At 37.8% G+C, this 23667-nt stretch overlaps 1 protein-coding gene across 7 annotated transcripts in view; it reads left to right on the plus strand.

The window, feature by feature from the left end:
- The window catches only part of CDKL5 (cyclin dependent kinase like 5), a 143898-nt gene that overhangs the window by 107873 nt on the left and 12358 nt on the right, over positions 1-23667 (plus strand). For all 7 annotated transcript variants that reach the window (XM_075429046.1, XM_075429083.1, XM_075429055.1 and 4 more), the window contains 5 exons: positions 3806-3966; positions 6158-7184; positions 11166-11271; positions 13353-13476; positions 21665-21767. In XM_075429046.1, coding sequence (XP_075285161.1) covers positions 3806-3966; positions 6158-7184; positions 11166-11271; positions 13353-13476; positions 21665-21767 — 1521 coding nt within the window. The remainder of the gene's footprint in view (positions 1-3805; positions 3967-6157; positions 7185-11165; positions 11272-13352; positions 13477-21664; positions 21768-23667) is intronic.

Below are 23667 nucleotides of genomic sequence, written 5' to 3' on the forward strand. Positions count from 1 at the left end.
GTTAAATTACTCTTCAGTCCTGTTTTGGAGTAGGTCAGCTAGTTACCAATGGCCAAACACTGTCAAGTCGTATTCCTTTGCGCCATATTCCTAGGCATGCAACACATATTGTTGTCCTTATTATTGTACTGTAAAAACATCACCTTGGTAAGCTGCAGTAAAGCCCTCCCATTATTTCATCCACAGTAAGCTGAAAAAAAAGTCGTAGTGTCAAAAATCAGGTTTAGAATCACAGGGGTATCACCTAAGAATTAAAGGTGATCTGGGATAAATGTGAAGCGTGGATATGGCTAATGAACTTTAAGTGAATTGTGTGGTCCCAAGCCGATCTACACCAGTTGTCTTCGAAACCAGAGATTGTCTGCTTTGGGGTATACTTGGGTGTTTTCTTGCTTTTAGCAGTATTGACGTAGCCAGCAGAAATCCACCAAATTTGTTCTACTCTTTTTCTTTAACACGGCCGGTTCAAATCACTTTCATTTAATCTCCCTGCCTTATGAAGGGAGTCAGCATAGCTTTTATCTTGGTTTCATGGAGTCTGCAAAATTAGGTACCTCAGTGCATGTAATTCCTTGGTTGTACATTCTCCTCTATTTTCTAATTCATGGAATCTTTCTTCTGGCATCATAGTTAGCTGTAGGTCAAGCTGTAGTAGCATACATTGCAGAACAGGAATTTCAAGATCATTCCTCAGACCATTGTTATACGTGCTGGGACAGGGTTTATTTAGATTTTATCCTAGTATTTATCTTATATCTCAACGTCTTTTGGGTTCTTTTGATGTGATTTGAAAGCTACAAAGCTGTGAAATTGAAGTACTTGAATTTTAGGGAAACACAGGTTTCTGAATAATTCCATTCCACTTTAAATAATTCTTTTCAACTATTCTGTCCATATTTTTCCTTACAAGGTGAGAAAGGTTCTGTAGAGGGGATATTTTGTGTTTGACCTACATTACTTAATTCAGGAGTTGGAACATTGGTAAAGAATGAGCAAAAGACTACAAGAAGAGAACAGAAGAGACTTGTGGTTAAGTTGCGTGCTGCAAATGCTGCACATACTTTGCTATATGTCTGTCTCTTCTCCAGACACTGGACAGTCTGGCACACGTCCATGCTTGGTGTGTTCCTCATTATCTGCATTCCCAGAGACCTCAGGTCTGATTACTAGATTACCGAATAACCCACACTTCAACTTATGTCAGCTAAAGTAAAGAGTTCTTGATATACCTCTGTTTAGAGAGCATTTCTGAACTAGATTGATGAAGAGGCATCTGTTTGGTGCCATTGTTTTGTTGTTCCTCCCCTCCCCTCTCCTTGACAATCATGCTGTTTTGCAAGCGTGCATTTGTGTTTTGGGAGCTGGTTTTGCTTGTGATGACTTCAGCAGAAAAGATCTTTAGTATTTCAGTCTTTTTCATATCATCTCTCATTCAGTTGTCTTCCCTCGTTCAGCAGCAGACATGTATTTTCTGTGAGCTTTCGTTTACTACTAGAATACTTGTAGAATCCCTTCTTTTTACCTTTGATATTCTTCACTTGCCTTAGCTCCAGCGGGACTTTGGCCTTCTGAAGTAGCCTAACATTTGTTCTAATGCAGTGCTTTTATAGTTCTCCTTTGTATCCTATCCTTGACTGTAGTTCTTATATGCTCCCATTTTACATTTTTGTTCATTAAGAAACTCCCTGTTTAGCCAACATGACCTTATGCACAATTTATAGTCATCTGTACAGTAAGATGCTTTGTCCCTGAACTATTAAGAAATTTTCTTTAAAAATCAAGTGGCTCTCCTGGACACCTTTCCTCTAATGGCGGTTTTTCAGGAGATTCTGCCCGGTAATTCACTATAGAAGCTGAAGTTTGCTCTCCTGAAGTCCTGGGTCCTATCCCTGATGCTTAGCTTGCCACACTTCCTTTGAATCCTAACTGTAACCATCTCATGGTCGCTACAGCTCAGACTGTCTTCTCTGATCGGGTTTGTCACTACTACTTTACTGTTGGTGAGCAGCAGGTCAAGCTCGGCTGATTCACCTTTTCAGTAGCTGCACTAGGAAATTGCCACCAACATAGTCTAGAAATCTCCTGGATCATCTACACAGGCTGGATGCCTGGATAGTTGAAGTCTGCCGTGAGGATGAGGACTGTGATCAGGAGACTTCTGCTTGTTGTTGTAGAGAGTGGTCCTCTTCGTCGTCTTTGTGCTCTTCAATGCATAGTTGGGAGCAAACCCCCACCATAACATCACTAGTGTTGCTTTCCCTTCTAATCCTGATCCAGAGACTGTCAATGGATATACCTTCTGTTTCATTCTGGCATTTGATACCATCCAGGAATTCAATTATGTGGAGTGCCTCTCTTCTCCCTCCCCGCGCCTTTCCTTCTGAAGCCAGCTGTATCCATCAGTGACCATGCCTCAGCCATAAGCCCTATCCCACTGCTTCTCTGTGATTCCAGGCAGGCTCATAGTCTTGTGATTCCCTATGGACTTTCAGTTCTCCTTGCTTGTGGTCCAGGCCCTGCAAGTTAGTGTACAGGCACTTGAGGGAAGCCTCTGAAAATCCTCTCTTCTGAGGACAAATGTGGAAATCACGTGTGGCCTTCTCGTGTTTCTTTGGGCCTTTGAGCCACTGTAGTGATGACCACCACAAAAAAGGGGGAAAGAAAAAGTTAATCATTCAGTACACAGTTTGTCACTTGAGAAAGGAAGCTACACATACTGTGTGGCCAAACTACATGGGGATGTGGTTTGCCACTTGCTTTGCTTCCCGAGCGTTTTTTGTTTTGAAGTGCAGGGATCCTGTGAAGGGAAAATTAGTCTGCGGTCAAGTGGCTGAATACTATGTTGATGCATATACAGATACGTGTTGTGTATGTGCATCTATATGCATGTAGTTGTTCTCTGTTCACCTTAGCCCTTAAAAAATAGCTATTCTTTTTACTTAATAGCCATTCAAACTTTTATCCTTGCTGACAGTCGTGCATGTTCAAATATTCCAAGATAAGTTTTGTATTGCTCTGTTCCTGCAAGAAACCTTTCAAACTTATCAAAATGCCCAACCTGCTGGTTTTCAGTTTTCTGATTAAGTATTTTCTACATGTCAGTGTCTTTGTTTAGAATTACAGCAGATCTAACAGAATTATAAGGCAAATATTATTCTGAGTGCACTGTAAACAGTTTAGATGATTCTTTAAAAATATGGATGGACTTGAACGCTAGAAGTAAAAAACAGAACTCTTATATTTGTATATTTTTAAAAATACAGACTTTAAAAGACTAGTTTTGTTTGTATAAGAATGTTCCCCTATGCTTGTTCTGTTTGTTTGTAAAGCCTGTTTCACTGTAGTGTTTTATTACTGATAAATTTAATATTTTTCTTTCTAAAAAACATTGTTATAAGGTATATTCTGAAAAATATGTTTAAAATACATATTTTAAACATGTGTAAGTATATATAAAAAACATATTTTTAAAATTTTAGATATTTTTGTATTTTAAGCATATTTTAAGTGCACATATATAACTATATATGTGTATGTATATTCATTATATACATATAGCACATATATATTTTGTAATAAGCAAGGCTGAGGCCCTCTGTCTCTTAAGTAGAACATAGCTTTTTTAAGTGTTCATTTTGTATCATATGTACTTTGATGCAATATGAAATTATTCTAGCAGTTACATCTGATCTCAGAAACTCTGAAGATTAAAAAACTATCCCAATAATGTTCTTTATTTTGTTATATTTTTTGCTGATGCCAATACAGATACTAACATTTAAACTTTGGGATTTGTTTTCCAAAGAACTTACTGAAGTTAGATCCAGCAGACAGATATTTGACAGAACAGTGTTTGAACCATCCGTCGTTTCAAACCCAAAGGCTCTTGGATCGCTGTGGAAGCTCACCTTCACGGTCAGCTAAGAGAAAACCTTACCACGCAGACAGCAACACATTATCTAACAGGTAAAAGTAGTCATGTCACCGTCATCGCTGACATTTGCTCTGCCAATGAGTGAGTTGCTATCATGCTTACGTACAGAACGATCTACAAGAAAAGCAAAGTAGTCATTTGACAGTTTGGGCATATTGTGTCTTATATACTGTTCCATGTTGCCTCACTGAATAAAGGAAGTAGACACAGTTTTACTGTATTATAGCAATTCAAGCTGATATTTTTGCTAACTTTCTGCATCAGGCCGAATGCTTCTTGAAAAAAACCCAAAGACGACATTCAAGCCATTTCTGCATGTAACAAAGGAAAAATAAGTTGGCTTACCCATCTTAAAAAAATGTTAGCCTTTTTCTTGAACAACAGTAGGAATTTTGTGGCTTGGAGGAAGCCTGAGATTCCAAAGGAATGCTCTTTTCTTTGGAATGCTACCACTCCTGTACATGTGCAAATCTGTCCAAGGCTTTGATATTTTAAAGTTCAAAATCCACACAGATTTTTAGGAGCTAAATGTCCTGAAAATTGTATGCATTGATCGTGCTCCAAATCGGGGATGGACAGAATTTTGTCTGCAGTTGCAGTTATGATTAAAGTCTAGTCTGCTTGAACTTAAAGCAGGGTTTATTTGCTTAGTGACTCCCTTGTTGGACCCATGTAGCTTGAGAGAAGCCACTTGATTTTAATGCATCAATGAACCACGTTTACTGGTGGATAAAATACTTCAGAACAAAAAGCCTCATGGTATTCCTCTGACAAAAGCTTTCCTAAAGGTCGCCTTCTGAAGTATGCAGAATGATAGTGGCTTTTAATCCTGGCCATGTTTTTCTTTAGCTCTTCCTGTGAGATTCAAAAAATTACTCCTCATTTTAAGATATGGGATAATGACATTTACAATCTGTACTTTTTTGGAGCTAGATACCAAAAAGTTTTAGCTGCCCTTATAGATATTTATGATAGAAGTTTTACCATTAGATATGTGGCATCAGAGAGGAAAACCTAGATCCATGGAGAATTTCATGTCTAATGCAAAGGCTTGCCTAGCTGCTTGATTTTAAATTACTAGGTTCCTACTTCCTTTTAACTAAAAAATACTTTTAACTGGCATTAAAATTGCTAAGTTTCTAGAAACTGTAATAGAGTACATAATTAGATCACTGAAAGTGGGTTATACAAAAATCCTAAGTGTAAAAATGGCTAGCATTATCCAAGTATGATTATCAACAAGATCAACAAAGGTACGAACTCATCTGTATGGCGAGCTCTCACTTTAACCCTCAGTAATATAGCTGAGTTACATTATCACAGATTTGATACAGAAATAAGTTGACTGATATAGCCAGCCGAGGTCCACCAAGGCAAACAAGTACAGCTGGAGCACGACTCAGTCATGGCTAGTTTGCAATGCCAGCAGAAGTCCAGAAGCAGAACTGGTTTGATGCTAGGAAACCTGAGATAATAAATCCTGCTCAAACAAATTCTGGCTGAGTGTTTGCAAAGCCAGCTCGTATCTCAGTATTGTAATCCCAAAACCAGGAGACCTGGAAAGTAGAGTAGAGGTTAAGGACATCACCAAGTAGCTCTGCAGCAAGTCGGTCTGGTTGCAGAGCATTTCAGGTGCAGCTTTGGGGATGAGTTGGTGTGCCAATAACTGGGATAGTGCCAAGTTCCACAAAAGCTGGGGTTCCTGCACCTCCGAATAAAGCATACATTAAATGGCCTGGAGCACAGATTGTATCAGGTCTTTTTGGCAGTGCTGACATACTTTATTGTTCTACCTTCACTTTGATATGCCAGGTGTATTTAAGATTTTTTTCAATGGATATACAGCTATTTTTCGTAATGTAGTGCTTACATTATTGATGTGTACATATATTACTCACACACCTGCATAAGTGTAAATATATGTTAGAATTTCTGTGACTGGATTTTATATCTTCATTTTTTTTGTCAGAAAAAAATCCATGAACCAAAGCTGCATTTGTCCATCAGGATATAACCAGAAAGAAACAATGTACTAATGCTTGGAAATCTGTTATTTTAGTGGAGTTTCTGATGCCTGCCTGGCAGTATTTGATCTTAACTGCAGTTAAATTGTGTGTTTTTAAATGGCATCTCCCTTCTGAAATGAGTGTACTTTTGTTGAAGTTGTTAATACATGAGTATGTAATCTGGTATATTAATGCTTCTTTATGCATTTTAATGTAGAAATCAAGCCAGCAAAAGTTCTGCTTTGCAGTCACACCACAGATCAAACAGCAAGGATATACAGACACTAGGGGTTGGCGGGCCAAGAGAAGAGGGTCTTCCAGCAAATGAAAGCTTTTTGAATGGAAACCTTCCTGGACCTGCACATAGTCCAATGCATACAAAAAAATCAAGCAACACACCTGGATCTGGCAACAAGGATCTAGCCAATAATAACATGCCACATCTTCTCAGCCCAAAGGAAACAAAGGCAAAAACAGAATTTGATTTTAATGTGGACCCGAAAAGTTCTGATGGTCCCGGCACAAAGTACCTGAAGTCTAACACCAGATCTCAGCAGAACCGGCACTCATTCATGGAAACTTCTCAGAGCAAAACTGGGACACTGCAACCTGGCGATAAGCACAGTCGCCACAGCTATATAGATACTATCCCGCAGTCTTCTAAGAGTCCGTCATATCGGACAAAGTCAAAGAGCCATGGGGTTCTGACAGACTCAAAATCCGTGGGCAACCTTTCTGAGGCCAGGGTCCAAGCTGCAGAACCAAACAGCAGTAGGTATTTTCCATCCAGCTGTATGGACTTGAACTCTCCTACCAGTCCAACTGCTCCCCGACACAGTGATAACAGAACTTTGCTTAGTCCGTCCGGGAGGAATAACCGCAGTGAGGGTACCCTGGACACCCGAAGACCATCAACAAGACACTCCAAAACAATGGAGGAGTTAAAACTGCCAGATCACATGGATGGAAGCCATTCCCACTCTCTGTCTGCTCCACATGAATCTTTTTCCTATGGTCTAGGTTATACCAGTCCTTTTTCTTCACAGCAGCGCCCTCATAGACACTCTATGTATGTGAGCCGGGACAGAGTGAGGTCAAAGGGCTCAGAGGGTGGCTTAAGCATAGGGCAAGGGATGGCAGCCAGAGCAAACAGCCTGCAACTGTTATCTCCACAGGTGCAGCATAAGTCACTCACAAGATCTGTTGGCTCGTCACGAGAAGACTGTACGGAAGATACTAATAGGGTTAGTTCAAAAGATTGCCTATTACAGAAGGCCTATCTTCTTCTGTTTCATGTGGGGACAGTGTCCTGCTTTCTCTCTTCTGTCTGTCTGTTTGTTTGTTTGCGTAATTATTTATTTGTTTATCGTGTTGTAAGGCAAGGGATGTTGGGGGTTTTTTTAGAAGGGTTACATATTTCAAGTGCAAAATGAGAGAATATTTAAAAGATAATTTTTAAAAGTTGACTACGAATACCATTCTCTTATAGTACTGAAATGCGAGAACAGAAGAATTTGTCTCTGAAATTAAAATTTCATTAGTAGTTCGTAGTATTTGGTTACATTGTCGGATGTCATTTTTGTCATATTGGTTTGCTTAATTAACCTTCTCATTTGTGTTTTTATTTAGCTTTTGTGGTATGTCTTTCTGTTATGAACACTAATGTTAATTTTTGAAGTGAGCTTTTCACTCGCTTCTAGCAGGACGTTGTTGCTGAAATGCCATAGCTTACTAGAGGAATATTGAAACTTGCTATGTTTCTCTTGATTAGTATGATAAATAACGGGGGTAGTCTAGAGATTTTGTGCTGGAGAAGCCACTGGTAAATTGACTGCTTGGAGTGATTACTGTCACTAGAGACCTTGTTGTATTTTACTGTGATCTTTATTTACTGAGTAGAGGAAAGGCTGGTTCTGGTTTTGATTTACATTCCTTACACAACACTTCCCACTTATCCAAGTTTTACACATCAGATGCGTAAAGATCACTGCATTTGTCCCCAAACCTTTAAATTACTATACCGTTGATCCAAAGTGGAGCAAAATGATGCAAAGAAGTACAAAAATAAGTGTTTGTTTCTCTATACGTGCATCTGTGATAAAGTAACTTCTAGGAGAGAACATCTAGTTCAGATTTGTTGATAAACTGAAGGAAGTCAAAGAGCTGCAAATATGATTTAAGGTCTAAAAATTAAGCTTTACAATGACAGAGTAAATAACTACTTAGTTTATGTAAGAAATATGTCTAGCTGACTTGATAGTGGTCTACAAGTACCATAAATACGAGTTTTCAGGTAGTGGTTGCCTCTTCAGTCCAGTGGGGGGGAGGAGGGGGAAGGCATAATACGTTTTTTCATACTTACCACATCTCCTCCATTCAGGTTTATGTGTATTCACATATGAAAAAAGATCTCATCAAGATAGGAGAAATACAATGTAATTTAAAAAAAAAAAAGCTACTTAGAAGGGATTACAGCAGCTCCATTTCAAAACCTTTTTTTTTTTTCACTTTGTATACTCATTTTTCTATCTCATTTCAGTCAAGTTAAATGTTACTTATTCTTCAGGATGTTACTGCAGAAGGGCAATAATACAGAATCACAGAATCACAGAATAGTAGGGGTTGGAAGGGACCTCTGTGGGTCATCTAGTCCAACCCTCCTGCCGAAGCAGGGTCACCTACAGCAGGCTGCACAGGACCTTGTCCAGGCGGGTCTTGAATATCTCCAGAGGAGGAGACTCCATAACCTCCCAGGGCAACATTTGAGTTTTTGATTATAAAAATTCATGCTATCTTGTATTCTTCAGAGCATTAGGATCTTTTTCTGCATGTAGCAGATAGTAATTTGATAAGTAATTTTAGTTTTATTTCATATTATGTAAAGGTAGATTGTTTTTATTAGATCATTCTTTGTTATTTGACAAATGGATGTGTATCTTAATGCTTATGTTTTTGTTCATTTTGGTTTGCTTTGGAAACTTGCCTTTGTCTCTTACGGCCCGTGTTTTTAAACTTAGGGCTTCAGTTAATGCTTTTAAATCTGTATTGCAATCATCAGAAGTCTGAAAGGAAAAATACTCTTTTAAAATGGATGGCAAGTCTGTAAATTCACAAAGCTGGTTTTGTTTGTTTATACTATTTTCAATAACAAATCGGAATTAAATTGTCAATCTTATGCCTCGTAAAGGCGTTTTCACAAAGAAGTCATTCTTTGATTCCTTCCTGTTCCCTTCCCCCTTTTTTTTCTACGTTCTGCATTAGAAATCAGGAAATTTAACTTCCCTCAGGATTACTGAACTAATAAAATCAGTAACAGCATAAGAGTTCTCAAAGATTCCTTGTTCTTTTTCTATTATTTTTTTCTGTTCAGTTCTACTGCTTCTCTCTCTCTCCTCATATTTTGTGAAGTTTCCTCACTTCCATGTTTCTGGTTTCTCACTCATTTTCTCTTTAGCTCTACCAGATCTTTTTGAAGAAGAGCATTCTTTGTTTGCCAGGCTTTAAATCTGACTTTTAAAAAAAAAGGAAAAAAAGGATTGCATTCAGTGTTAGTTTGGGGGCTTTTCAAGTCTCAGTACAACTTTGTTTTAAGGGTTCTTTTAGAATTTCAAATTAAACATACACAAACAGGGGCAAGCAGAAGAAAATCAAGTACACGTTGCTATTTTTCTCACATATTTATAACTTAACTGCTGACAAAGAAGAGGTATTTTACACAAGTGGTAATTTAATCAAATGCTTCAGCCTTTTGTAAATTTTAGAAGAATCAAACTGTGATTTAAAGCATTGTTTTAGCTCCGTTTCTCATCTTGGCACAGTTTCAAGGGTTGTTTTATCTGTGACAGTGAGGCCAGGTCTGCATTAGTAAAAGGCAAAATAAATTTTGCAAATCACTCATACAGTGAATTGAAATGCCAATTTTTAAGTCTGGTTGGGTTTTTTTGTGGTTTCGTTTTTTTAACCTTTGTCCTTCTTGGACGTTCCAGATTTAAATTCATATGGGGGGTTCCGTACAGTTTTCTCTGGGGTCTTGTGGAGAACACTGAATTATATCTGGTCAGTTCATAATATGGGAAAAATTGCAACGTGTTGTTCATTTAAGAGTGGAATTAGGTCATATTTGGTGGCAAATTACATGCATATGCATGTTTCTAAGGGTGTGCTTAAGCTTTTGCTTGAAGTACCTTCCAGGAAGTACTGTGTTCAGGAAAATAGAATAAATTACAGAATCGCAGAATGTTAGGGGTTGGAAGGCACCTCTGTGGGTCATCTAGTCCAACCCCCCTGCTGAAGCAGGGTCACCTACAGCAGACCGCAGAGGACCTTGTCCAGGCGGGTCTTGAATATCTCCAGAGAAGGAGACTCCACCACCTCCCTGGGCAGCCTGTTCCAGGGCTCCATCGCCCTCAGAGGGAAGAAGTTCTTCCTCATGTTCAGACGGAACTTCCTGTGCCTCAGTTTGTGCCCATTGCCCCTTGTCCTGTCACTGGGCACCACTGAAAAGAGCTTGGCCCCATCCTCCTGACACCCACCCTTGAGATATTTGTAAGCATTTATAAGGTCCCCTTGCGGCCTTCTCTTCTTCAGGCTGAACAAGCCCAGCTCCCTTAGCCTTTCTTCGTAGGAGAGGTAGGACATCATTAGAGGTAATGATGTTCTTTTTGCTCTCCTGTCTGACTTAAGGATTTAGCTTATAGATTTCTTAATTCAGAGATTACCTCTTATTTTGTGTGCAGTAGATTTTGTGAGTGTTAATACTTCTAGGTACTGCTGTATAACAGCTGATCAGAAAGAGTGCTTTGGTGTTGCAGTTATCACAAATTATATACATTTCCTGTTTGCTTTTTAAAATCTGCCAGTAGCAGAGTGACCAGATTCCATCAGAAATTAATTTAACAAGGCCTCCAGTAAAAGATTCCTTCAGAGATGTTACAACTGCATTTCATTCACGGCAAAAATCTGAGGATCTGAATCATGCTCAAATCTTTAAAATTGCAACTAAGAGGCAAAATTTTGCTCGTGCTATTTTGGAAAGAGCAAGCAAGCAGGAAAACCAAATAATTATTGATTACATAGTCTGTGATTTTATATTGGCAGTTATTAATAACATGAAAGGAAAATTGTGTGTGATTAAGTACAACGTTTCTTGCTTAGATATGTTGATTAAAAACTGAAAATCAGTTTCTAGTCTTTCATTTTTAATAGTTGATTGTTCTTTTGTTTAGGGTGGAGCATATCATGATCCACACACAGAAGATGGAGCATCTACTAAGGAAAATAGAATTCTCTATAATGACCCTGTTCCGAGAAGAGTTGGCAGCTTTTACAGAGGTAATTTTATGGTGGATCTTTCAAAATTAAATGAGAATTTTAACATGGAGTATAAATTGAGTAGTGGAAATCAATACAGAGAGTTAGCAGGAACAACTAACAAAGTTTATTCTGCTTTCAGAGACTGGGTTAACCTGCTAGGTCCTATGCAGTAAATGTACTAGTATCATATTATCTATTTGCAAATGATAGCTCACTTTGATTGAAAAGTATATCCAGTGCACCTAGTAAAGCAGAAGACAATTTACTGGGCGAGTTGAACAAAATAAATTAATATTACCAGAGCAAACAATTCATTAATGTTTTTAATTCATATTTTAAATTCTTACTAACATTATATCAAAACACCTTTGTAATTGTAACACATTGACATATTTACTGATCTATTTCAGATACTGCGGTGCACGGAGCTGTAATGGTAGTTTTTCATTGCTCAGAACCTACATTCGTTCCTGTTGTTCAGACTTATTAAAGATCAGGGTATCCTACAAGCAAAAGCACACTTACAGTATCACAGTTCAGAATTAATAGTAGCAGAGGACTGTGTATGTGCATGTGTGTGTGTGTATATGTGTGTGTATATATATATGTACACACAGACAGATATTGTTCTGTTATGGTACACAAGAGATGGTGATTTCTGAGCAGCTGCCTCATGGCTAAACCTGTGTAATCCTTTCAAAAAAGAGAAGGGTGATAAGAAGCTAATTACCATCCTGCAAGTGTTAGGAGGCTTGTTGGGCTCCCTGAACGTTAAGAAGTCCCAATCAGCTAAAATTCGATTGTGAGTCACCTAATAACCTTAAGTAGAGTCACAAATCTCCCTCTGATCCTCTTCAGGTTGATCAATTGGCTCATGACCTGATTTAGAAATATTAAAATCTGCCAATACTTGCAAGTGTTCCATTGCAATATTAAAACATGTGAGCAATATTAAAGCTTGTACTGTTTTGAGTAATGCTGTTGAGTGTAAGGTTTTGTAGCACATGCAACAGAAAATCCTTAAGAATCCTCAAACCTGATTTGCTTTTATTAATCCTTAAAACACTCCTAAAATTGGACATGGATTATCCTTCTTTTTTGTACATAGTGAAATAGAAGTTCCAAGGAAGAATGACTTTCCATAAGTCGTGTGCTAAGGAAACTGTAGGTCTGGGGTTGCATTCAATTTCTTTTTATAAAGTAGAGGCTTCTACCTCTTTAATTATATCTGTGAAACAAATATATTTTCATTCACAGACTTAATTGTTGCATTGGAAAAATTACACTATATTTAAATAGTAAGTAGACAATATTATATGCAAAAACTATTGAAAGAAAAAGTTACTATGAAAAAAAGTAAATTCATATTTATGCGATTCTTAAGTACTGACTTAATATGAAGGTTATTGGCATGTACTTTTGTACTGCAGCTTGAACAAAAACTTACAGATTCAATTTTGGTAAATGGCATAATGTGATGCTGCAGTAATGTTGCAACTATTGTCTGATCAATTTTTAATCCAGTGCAGGTATTTCTGGTGATATTCATAATTCTAATAAAATTATGTTCTAGGTATGTATAACCTATTTTCAAAACCACATTATATCTATTTGAAAAATAAATAGTATCTGATTTTGATCCTTTCATTTTTAGTGAGTAATCTTTTAGGAATAATAAAATCCAAAGTACTTTTTTTCAGAATGGATACTATTGTTTTTTAAGGTCTCAGTGAAGACAAAGTGTAAATTGTAGTATTTTGTGTCTGTAATTACAGTATTCCAACATTTTGTTCTATTTCTGGTTTTTAAATACCAGTCACGCTCGTGGCTCCCTGCAGACAGAAATGTTCTCAAATCTAGTAACAACTTACCAAGTTCTGATAATAGTCTCATTTTACAACTAGAACTACCTTGCAAGGATCACAAAACAACATCTTTCCAAACTGTAAAAAAAAATACACTTTTTTTTGGTCGTACACAAAGTACAACTGTGTCTTCACTGTCTTGTTTCTGTAAAAGAGGTAGAGAGGAGGCAGACAACTGAAAGACAGGATTTTTGGCAGAGCTCAATGTACATGGTTTGCTCTTTCTCTGTGCAGTTCCATCTCCACGTCCAGAGAGTACGTACATAGAAAACAATGTGTCAAACAGAGCCTCTGTGTTACCAGCAGACAGCAGCACGGTGGCAAACCACTCAAAGAGACAAACCACCTTTGACACCTGGTGAGTTGTTATTTACACAGATGTGTAGAGAATGGCAGGAAAAAGAGGGATTTTTAACAAGAAGGAAAAACACCTCCATGGGTGTTTTCAAAATTTGCAATTGTCTATACGTGCTTAGCTGCTTCCTCTGACTATACTGACATAGCATTGCATGTTTGCTGTCCCTTTTTGAGCAACCAGAAATACTTCATTACGCCATCACACTGAATGCACTGAAGATTATATACTTTTGCCCAGTCTTTCCTGATTTTTTTTCAACTATTAATCTTTGGTTAAATATAATACAAAGTGCTTGTGTGCATATAGTGTGGATAGCAAGGCCGTAGCTTCATCTGTGGATTCCAGAAGCAAGAATTGTCAGACAAACAGAAAAAATATCAAAACGCATGTTTCCATATATAAAATAGGACTGTATTAATGAAGAATAGAATATTCACCCTGCAGTGGGAACTGCTGCTCTTTTTGCTTACACACCACAGAAGGAATTCAGTACGTTCTATGGGAAAATGGACTAAGCAACATCTTAATGGTGTATATTGATTTTAAAAGATTGAAAGCATCACATGGCTCTGTTATATAACATAGAACAATTAACTATAGTTACGCTAATAGAATGACAACATATGCAGAGCTTTGCAGGACTTAAAGGGAAATACCTTAATTTTGTTCCTCTGAGAGCTGTTCAGCTCTAAAATACTCTTAATCTTCTACTTTGTTCAATCACAGTAAGGCACACTGAATAAAAATAAGCAAATGGAGCTTCAAAGGATTGGTGGGAGGAATGGACGGTATGCATTCACATGGTTCAGCTATGCTTCCTACCACCGTCTGAAGCACTGCTCTCTGAAAGTGCGATAAAATCATGCTATCTAAAGAACTGTTTCAGTGGTTTGTTGACTTAATGTATTTTCACATGAACAACCTGTGAATTATCTGCTTAAAAAAGAAAGGGGGGGGGAAGGGGGAAGGGGAAGGGAAACAACTGGTGTTTCAGCTTGTGTTCAGGTTATATACCCATGTCAGTAACAGAAGATGTTTGCTCCAGAGCCCTTGTCACCTGCTGTGATTCACTAGAGTCTGCTTCCTGTCCTTCGGTAGCTCCACCTCCATCCATTTTGGGGAAGTTAGCTGAGGAATTCGGTCATTTATGTAAAAAGGTGGTACTTATGTTGTGACTTAAGTGGCTGAAGAAGGTATTTATTCCTACTGTTGAACACTTTACGTATTTTGTGGTCCTTCATATCTGAATCTTTCTGTCTTGCATATAGCATGAGCTAACTGGAATCTTGTTTTGCTTTATGTATTGTTCAGCAATATGTTACCTTTTATTATGTGGTCACTGCAAAGGAACATGTAATGTTATTTTAACTCTGTACTGAAATAATAGCATATGTTATTAGAGCTGGTTGGGAATTTTTTGACTAAGTATTTTTTTTGCTTATGATGCCAAATTATTGCAACCAAACTTTTCAAAGGGATAGAGTGATATCCACTAGCCTTTTATTGGGAAGATTCTTCAGCTCCGGGATGGAATTTCCAGTCAAAACCAGAGATACACCCAAAATAACAAATATTCTGGGCTCAGCACTATTTTTTTGGAATGTGAGGAACTTGAGTGCAGGGCCTTTGTTCTTTGTTATTTAAACCAGCGCCTTGAACCAAGATCTTGGGTCTAACAAATGAATGCCCTGAACCAGAAATTAGGGTTTAGTCTGGAGCACGTTCTTTGTTTCCCTCAGTGTGTTCTCTTGAAGCTGTTTCATCTTGTTGAAATAGTGAAAGGACCATAGAGATGCTGTACGGCCTAGTGAATAAGGCCCTTCATTAACTTTGAGACAGTTAGATTTAAGTCCTTGCTCCAATTAATGTACTTAAATATTTTCATAAAGTGGAACAGCTCCTTTGAGAGAAGAACCCACAGAAGAATAAACATTTCTTCTTATGAAATGGGAGGAATGGCAGTGCCCACAACACCAAGTTACTGCTATTTTGGCATGTGTTTCTCTTTCTCTTTGCTTTTCCTACCCCCTATTTTCCTGAAATGTTTCCTGCCCAGCTCTACATGTTAACTCTGTGCAAGTTGTCCTAGCAGTGGTCTAATGTTGTTGCAAAATTGTTCTGTGCCATAAATGCAGCTTAATCAGATTCCTAAGTGATGTAGAGTCTGTGCTCCTCTACTTAATTTTCTGTATAGAAGTTGTGTAAATGCTTATGAAAATGTTGAAAGCTCTAATGGAATGTGATTCTGCTTACATCAATTTTATGATGAAGTAAATATTTCATGTTTGACTGACGTACGTAACTGATACATGACAATTCATCTCGAGTTATGAGTGACATGTATTCCACCTGGACTTGCCACTACTGTAAAATATTGCTTCGCTCATGCTATTGCTCTGTGTTGCCCTTCTTCTATCAAAGATTTTGTGAATGTTTGCTAGACTGAATTGTCACAGAAGTTCCCTTGTCTTTGTGTGCATTTTTTCACCCTGTCCCTACTGTCCTGCCACTTTAAAATAAAGATGTTATGAACTCAACTTTTGTCATCAGGTTTTACTCTTAAATTACTGGATCATTTCTGAACTTTAGACGACTTGATTTGAAAAAAGGCAAATTTTTCATCCTTCTAGAAAGTCTTTTCTTTGCCAGAGTTTCTTCTCCTGTAAATGACCTTGAACTTGCTCAATTTTTCCTGTTTGATACAAGAGTAGATGTTTTATTCTCTTTCACTTGTACAAGCTTTGTCTTGAGCTGGGCAAAATCAGTAGGTATAGGCAAGATGCTTAACCTTGTTCTGCCCGGGTGCTAAAATGTCAGCCTGTTACCTTTACCGTTGTTGTAGTTCTAAATATCGCTTTGGAATACACTCCAACATGCAGTACTTTATCTCACATCATATTGGAAGTGTTGGCATTGATTGCTTACAAGACTTTTGGGGGCTTCTGGAAAGCTTTGTTGTTTAGACCTTTTATGTGCATATAAATGTATTCATTCTATGACAAACAGCTTGTCATATCTTCTCTAGCACATGGGGAAATATATATACTATTTATTATTATATGTGTATTATGTATGTGAATACACACAAACTCTGTCATTCAAGAAAAGAACAAAAAAAAGAACATCCTACTCTTAGGAGTGTCAAAGGCTTACAATTATCTATCTACCACTAATTTTCAGGACTCCAAAACAATACAGTGACATGAGTGGCTATAATATCGCTGTTTCGGTATCAGTGTAACAATGTAGTCACACGTAATGTTTCTGAAACTAGGAGGCTACCAATATCTGAGCAAGCTAGTTTAAGGCATGTTCAGCTGTTTCTGCAGTGCAACTGTTGCTGCATTGTAAATACTTTCCACTTCATTTACAGAATTCTTGAATTTGTGAAAAGTATCAGGAAATCTCAAATTTGTAACTTGCAAGCTTAAAAATCACATGTTTGTGCTACACTGGTTGAGGCTTTAGGAATCTGCTCTGCATAACTTGAAGAGGTTCACCTTCCTAATGGCGTAGCTTTCCCTCTGACATTTCCTGAACAAGACTTACATATGCGTTGTCATCCAATATGCTTGCTTTATTCATCTGTTTGTCAACTCTGAGCCTCCCTGCCAGTCTCTTCTAGTAACCAGTGCCTCTTCCCTGACCCTTACCTTGTCATCAGTGTTTTTGTTTTGTACTAAAAATTAGATGATGCAGTCTAATGTGATTTGCAAGGAAGCTTTCCAGAATTTGTAGTCATCAGTATTCTGTCCAAAAAAGAAGTTTGGTGAAGTATGTACTTTATAAGTTTACAAAACCAACCACTTCCAAATTTTTATGGTTACTAATGTTGAATAATACCGGGGGGGAGGAGAGGTGTAAAACATATGTGGGTGCGTATACATTTATAGGTATACTTTTTTTTAGTGATGCCATAACCTCAGGTGATTCTACTGGCTTTAGTGGCTTCCGGGTGGTATTCTGTATGTAAGATAGTAGATCTGGGGTTTATTCCAGTTAATCTGTCTTTTCCACATGAAGAAAAAAAAAAGAAAAATTGCAGCTGCAAGCAAAGTTCAAATTTCATCTCAGGTTTTTAATCTTTCATGCCAGGCTTTTAGACAAGAAGTTTTACTATGGGCTCCAGCTTGTAGGACTGAGATTCTTACCTTAAGTAAACTGTGTAGTGCTTCATTAGTTTTCTGACATTTTCTTGCCTTTGTTTATGGTAACTACAACTGCCAAGGGTTTTACTTTAAGCAAAACCAAAAGGTGTCTTGGAGAATTAGTGTTTGTTCTTTATCTTCTGAAGAAAACTTTAGACATTTCAGTAACTCCTCCATTAAACCAAAAACTTACTCCTGTAATTGTGAGCAGTTCAGTAAGGGGAGTAGTATGCTGGCAGTTACAGAGGATTTCGAAGCCAGGCTGCTGCTGAGATTAGGGTTGCTGAAGAATAACTGAAACGAGCATGAGGAATTGCCTCCCATAAAAGAGCTATCGGCAATATGAATCTATCTATGGCAGCATGAATGCAGCATGCTTCCTATTTTTTTTTTTTTTTTTTTTTTTTAGTTAATATTAAAGCACATCAGCTTGCTTGCCCCATGCCTGTTTGCTGCTACATCTCATTGTACCTGCATGAAGTTGGATACCTGTCCTGCCCAGGGACAATAAGTGATAGTGATAGTCATGGAATTTCTGTTTATATCTATGCCTTTTCCAAGTGTCTTAGACCAGAATAATCAGCGTGATGTACATTATGTGTCCTAAGCATGCATAAGGCACACAGAGGTAAAATAACAAAGAACAGCACATTTTGCCTTTGGTTTCTGCTTGAGGGTGAGCTCTCTGAGTGGGGGCTCTTCTCCAGGGCTAGTCTTCCTTGCTAGTAAGAGAGACACTGCAGAATCTGGTGTAAGTTCACATTCAAGAGCTGAAGCTTTATGTAAAATACCAAGATACTTGCAGTTCTATTGTAATAGTTTAGTGTTGAATGACTATACCATACAGATTTTTTCTGATAATCCTGAATTTTTCCTGTACTGTCCATTGTCTGAAAATCATCTTTTGGGATGCCTAAAATACCCCAGTGTTTCATCACATCGATCAAAATGTTCTGCTCTATTTTTACTCAGTACAAAATCCTGGTGTTGAAACTTCCTGCTGTAATGCTATATATGTTCACTCTCTTCACATAATGAGCATGTGTTTTGAAGCAGTCGCTTTTCAAGGTCAAAGCTTTTTCAGACAACTGTACCGCAATATGAGTCATAGGAGTTACTGACATAAACCAGTCGGTGTAAAACCACTGGCTTCTGGGTAAGCAGCGACTGAAAACGAGCAGAGTTCACAGCTCCTTACTTGTCTCCTCTGTGCGGTCACTATAGCCATCCAGAGAAATGATGGTGCAGAATTTCACTTCTTTCGTCTCTGCTCATCTGCAGAGCAGTTTTCTCATCCAGGTTCACTGGGGCCAAGAAAAGAATTTGCACGAGTGAATCTCTGTCTAAAAGTCTGGCAACAATTGTCCCAAGCTTTATTCTGAAGATTAAGTTCACCTTTAAAAATACAACATCTCCATTTTCAATAAACTTCAGAACAGAAAAGCTGTAGCCAGACACTGAAAAATTTTGAAGGACAGTGTAGAGTAACCACATAGGGACTTCCTTATGAGCTGCCACTGGTTCCTCAGCAGGCAACATGGTCGCTGGGTTGCTAATTCGTACCCGGGCTGTGGTCTGGGGTGTGTTTGCAGCTGTGGGTGCACAGTAGCTCCTTTGGGGAAAGGCGCAGAAGATTTTCAGGACCATTGACATCACTCAGCATACAAGCGGAATAGTTGAGGTGCATGATTTCCTCCACCTTTTCTAACTAAGTAAAAATAATGTAGTAAATAATTTGATGCGTGTTTTGTCTGTGTTAAGTCACACTCGTGAGTACACAGAGTCTGTAAAGCTGTCAGTAGTCTTTCCTCTCAGGCGTTCTCCTTGGTGCTTTAAGTGACTAATACAAGACTGCCTTACTGCTGTTAGGCAGTGGTACCCAAAACAGGGTCGTAACAGAAACATGAGTCCTTAGCAAATCAGTATATTTACAATATGTGTTATATATCTGATAATTACATTAAACTGGAGATTTTTCCTGTAGTGTTGTAATTTTCATGTTAAATCTTATGTTGTCATTCACATGAATGCATTTCCTGTATCTAGATGTAAGTTCCAAAACTCTAAATTAGGACAATTTCCATCATCCTCTCTTCCTATAAATCTTTTTTCTAAGACCATTTCTCTTACTCAGTAATTGCGCTTTATTGCATGCATTTCTATTTAGAACCAGGGAGCATTTCAAGCTTGAGGTGGTTTTGTGTAGAACTTGAGGAACTGATGAAACCACCTATCAGAGTGAAGACAGTCGTCAGTAAGGAGGATGACTCCAGTGATTCCTACCCCAGTTACGTGTTTCACATTTGCTTGGAAAAATACGTCAGCTTGGCATGTAGTAGCAGCTGAATCACCAGCTGATAGCATAGCATTTAAAGCCAGAATTGGAAGCCGAAGATAACTATAGCAGGCAGCTAAGTGTTGCTACATTACAGTTACTCCAAGAAAAGCTGCCTCTGTTTGTCATCCAGAGCCCTTAGAACTGTTGCTTTCCTTTAGGTTTTTCATCAAGACAATAGAATAATTTCATTTTTGTTTTCGTACAACTTAAGACAAAAAAAGGGCTATTAAATCACCCAGTGTGGTTTTCTATACATTAGTTGCTATTAAATGTAATCTTTCTCTGGGGTCCAGGCCTAGTAGCCTACTTGACTAACAGGTATCTCCTAGAAGAGCATGCGGTCCTGATTTGAAATGTCAAAGATGGGAAATCCACTTCTTTCACTAAGGAGTTTGTTCTGGCGGTCAGTGATCCTCATTGTTAAAATCAGTGCCTTATTTCGAAGATGACTTCTCTGGCTTCATCGTCTACCTACTTGTGCTTCTTATGTCTTTGCCCTTTACTTTACTAAAGACCCTTCTAGTACTCTATAATTTATGTCTGGATAAGTACTTGTGCGCCACAATCAAGGAAACTAAAGGTGGGACTGGTTTGTCTGTGTTTTTTGACATACTAAAGAGCCTGAAATCTCTGACTCATTTAATGTAGACCATTCTTTCGATCTCTGAAATTATCTCTGTGACACTTTCCTGCACCACTTCCAATTTTCAAGCTATTTTAAAGGACACTAGAACTGCATAGAATCATAGAATGGTTTGGGTTGGAAGGGACCTTCTAAAGATCACCTAGTTCCAATCCCCCTACCATGAGCAGGGACACCTTCCACCAGACCAGGTTGCTCCAAGCCCCATCCAACCTCGTCTTGAACACTTCCAGAGAGGGGGGCATCCACAGCTTCTCTGGGCAACCTGTTCAGTTATTCAGACATTTAGTTATGTCTCACCAATGACCTCTGTAAACCATCTTTTTACCCCATATCAGGCACATACGTAATTTACTGTGTATACTTGAAGTAACATGTTATTTATCAGCTGTAGTTAATTCAGCTGCGTAGACAAGTTAGAAGGTGGAAATTCGGTCTTCAGGCAAGTCATCTGTTCCACTTTTGGGTCATCTTCTTCCGCTAGCACTGTCTCACCCACGCATAACAAACTAACTGAAGTTTTTAAGTTGAAATGGACAGCAGTAGATCCCCAGCTTCCCTGGTGATAAATTTGGAACCATGTCAGCAAAGGTCAGGAAGTTCGATTGAAATTGGTTCTCTCTGGTGAACTGTGCAACTCCTGGCTCTCCAGCAAGCAATGGATAAACTGGACCTGTGCTTTTATACCTCATCACCATTTGTATGTTCTCTCAGATATAATTTTAATTTTTCTAAAATACCTTGTGTGTGATATTTTGGTTTGAATATTAAATTCTGGCTTAAGAAAAAAAGACATGCATGCTTTCCTTTTCCCTAAATAACTATTCACTGGTTTGAGTTAAAGATTCTACCCTCATACTGTGTTCCTCCTATCCCATTTAATACGACTATTTATTCGGTATTTGCATAGTAACCCTTGAACCAATGAATGCTAAAGCATTAAAAATCTTTTTGATTTAATCAATAATTTGCATTCTTTGGCATTAGATTTCATTATTACACAGAATTTACGTAATAGCAAAATAAAATCTTTCTTACAATACCTTATTTCATGTTTAGGAAGAGTCCTGAAAATCTTAACAGTCACTCAGAACAACTCAAGGAGAAAGAAAAGCAAGGTTTTTTCAGGGCAATAAAAAAGAAAAAGAAGAAATCTCAAACCGTAAGTATACAGTATTTCTAAAAGAAAATATGTTTGTCAGTTTTTAATTACACCATTTTAATACACTAAACTAGTACAGTACCTTTGTATTATTTGTGATCGTGCCCGCATGTATCTGGTTGTTCTTTCTCTCTTCACTATATGAAAGTCAAATACTTTCCCTGTTCAGGGGTTATTTATCTGCCTTTTCAAATATTTCTTCACCTATTAGTCCTGTGCATCTGTATTTTTGTTCAGACCCTTTGAGAGCCAGTTTTGATGCAAGTTTTGAGCTGATGTTACAGCAAATTCTTTTGCAGGGTATGGTGATACCATTCCAAGAATAGCAAATGCATTACTGTGTGTCCTCAGAGCTTGAATAATTTCAGATACCCATTAGGAGGAGATCAAACTGTTAGAAATTAGAATTCTTTCCAGTCTTTTTCATGGCAGTGTCTTGGTAACAGCCTCCATCTTCTTGGTGCACCCCATGGCGGGAATAAGGGTGATGTGTCTTAATCATTCTTAGTGTTTTGTGTTTTGTTGGAGGAAGGGATTGTGGCTTTTGTTAATTGGTTTAAGCCATTGGTGTCTTTTATACATTTTTACATTTTCTTCTAGGTTTTGGGAGGGAGAAAGAACTTTCTTTTATCAGAGAGCAGTGGTATATTAACGTTTTACAAAGTTTTAGAACAAAAATCCCTCTAAAAACTGAAGTGACCTAAACATCGTCTCATCTCGTTTTCAGATGACAGTTCTGGAAACAGCAAAATGTTTTAAATTGCATTTACATAAAATTTATTTTAGAAAATTTAAAACTGCAGGTACTTCATCTTAAATTATGACTAGTAAAAGTGTGGTCTTGCAATACTCAAACAGGCTACCAGAAGCAGAACTTCTGAACTTTTCAATATTTTTTTTATTAGTATAGTAGTATGTTACTAAATCTTATGTACAAAATACTTTCATAAAGAAACGTTTGTCCTTTTCTGTTACCTGTTCTTTTTGGTGTTCTTCATTCTTACGTTTCATTTTTCTGAGTAGTGAGATCTGGAGAGTATAACTAATAATTCTACCGAAATTTCTTTTTTTTTTTTAAGATGGGCTTTTCACTGAAGTGGGATTGCATTGTTAATCTATTAGTAACAATAATTTCTTATTTGATATTGGTATTGTGTTGGATGCTGTCAGTGTACGAATAAAAGTCTGATAAATTTCAGACTTGATCTGGAATCTGAAAATCGAACTGTGTTTTATCTAGCAGAGAGATCATTATCTCCAACAGTAATACATACCCTGCTTTTCAGATGCACTTACTTTAATTCCCCATGTTGTGGATTTTATTTTGTTTAAGAACTCAACGCCATTCAAAAATCAAGTTGCGATGTTTCTGTAAGTGTCATTGCAGTTAACAGTTTTGAAGGTTCTCAGAATAAAGTAAATCACACTCACCCCTTACAGTTAAATTGCCTTTGGAAGAAGTTAATGGTACCACAAGGTGAAAAGAAGTAACTAAATCAAAATACCTACCGTCACAGAGTGAGGTGGCGTGACGCTGGGTGTTCGTGGAGGGCTGATCTGTTGAAAATGGGGGGAAAGGAGTGATTATCTGGCTTTTTTGGTTTTAGTTCCTTAGAACTGTATGGAACATGTGCGTGTGTGTGTGTTAACTCGCACTCTTAAATGCACCTCACCTTCCTGCTGCACAGGTTTTAGAGCAGTGACATTTACCTCTACTGAATTTGTTCATCCTTATACCTGTACGCCATTCGAATACGATCATTTGCATTACACAGCTGAACAACATACCTAGATTGTAATTCTGGGATTATTTGACATCAAAATGTCCCTGAAAGGATAGCACACCTAAGCCTTTTGGTTCCAGTGATTCATTTTCCAACAAAAACAAAAAGGTGTTTAA

The sequence above is a fragment of the Opisthocomus hoazin genome, chromosome 1 (genome assembly GCF_030867145.1).
Source record: "Opisthocomus hoazin isolate bOpiHoa1 chromosome 1, bOpiHoa1.hap1, whole genome shotgun sequence".
NCBI lineage: Eukaryota > Metazoa > Chordata > Aves > Opisthocomiformes > Opisthocomidae > Opisthocomus > Opisthocomus hoazin.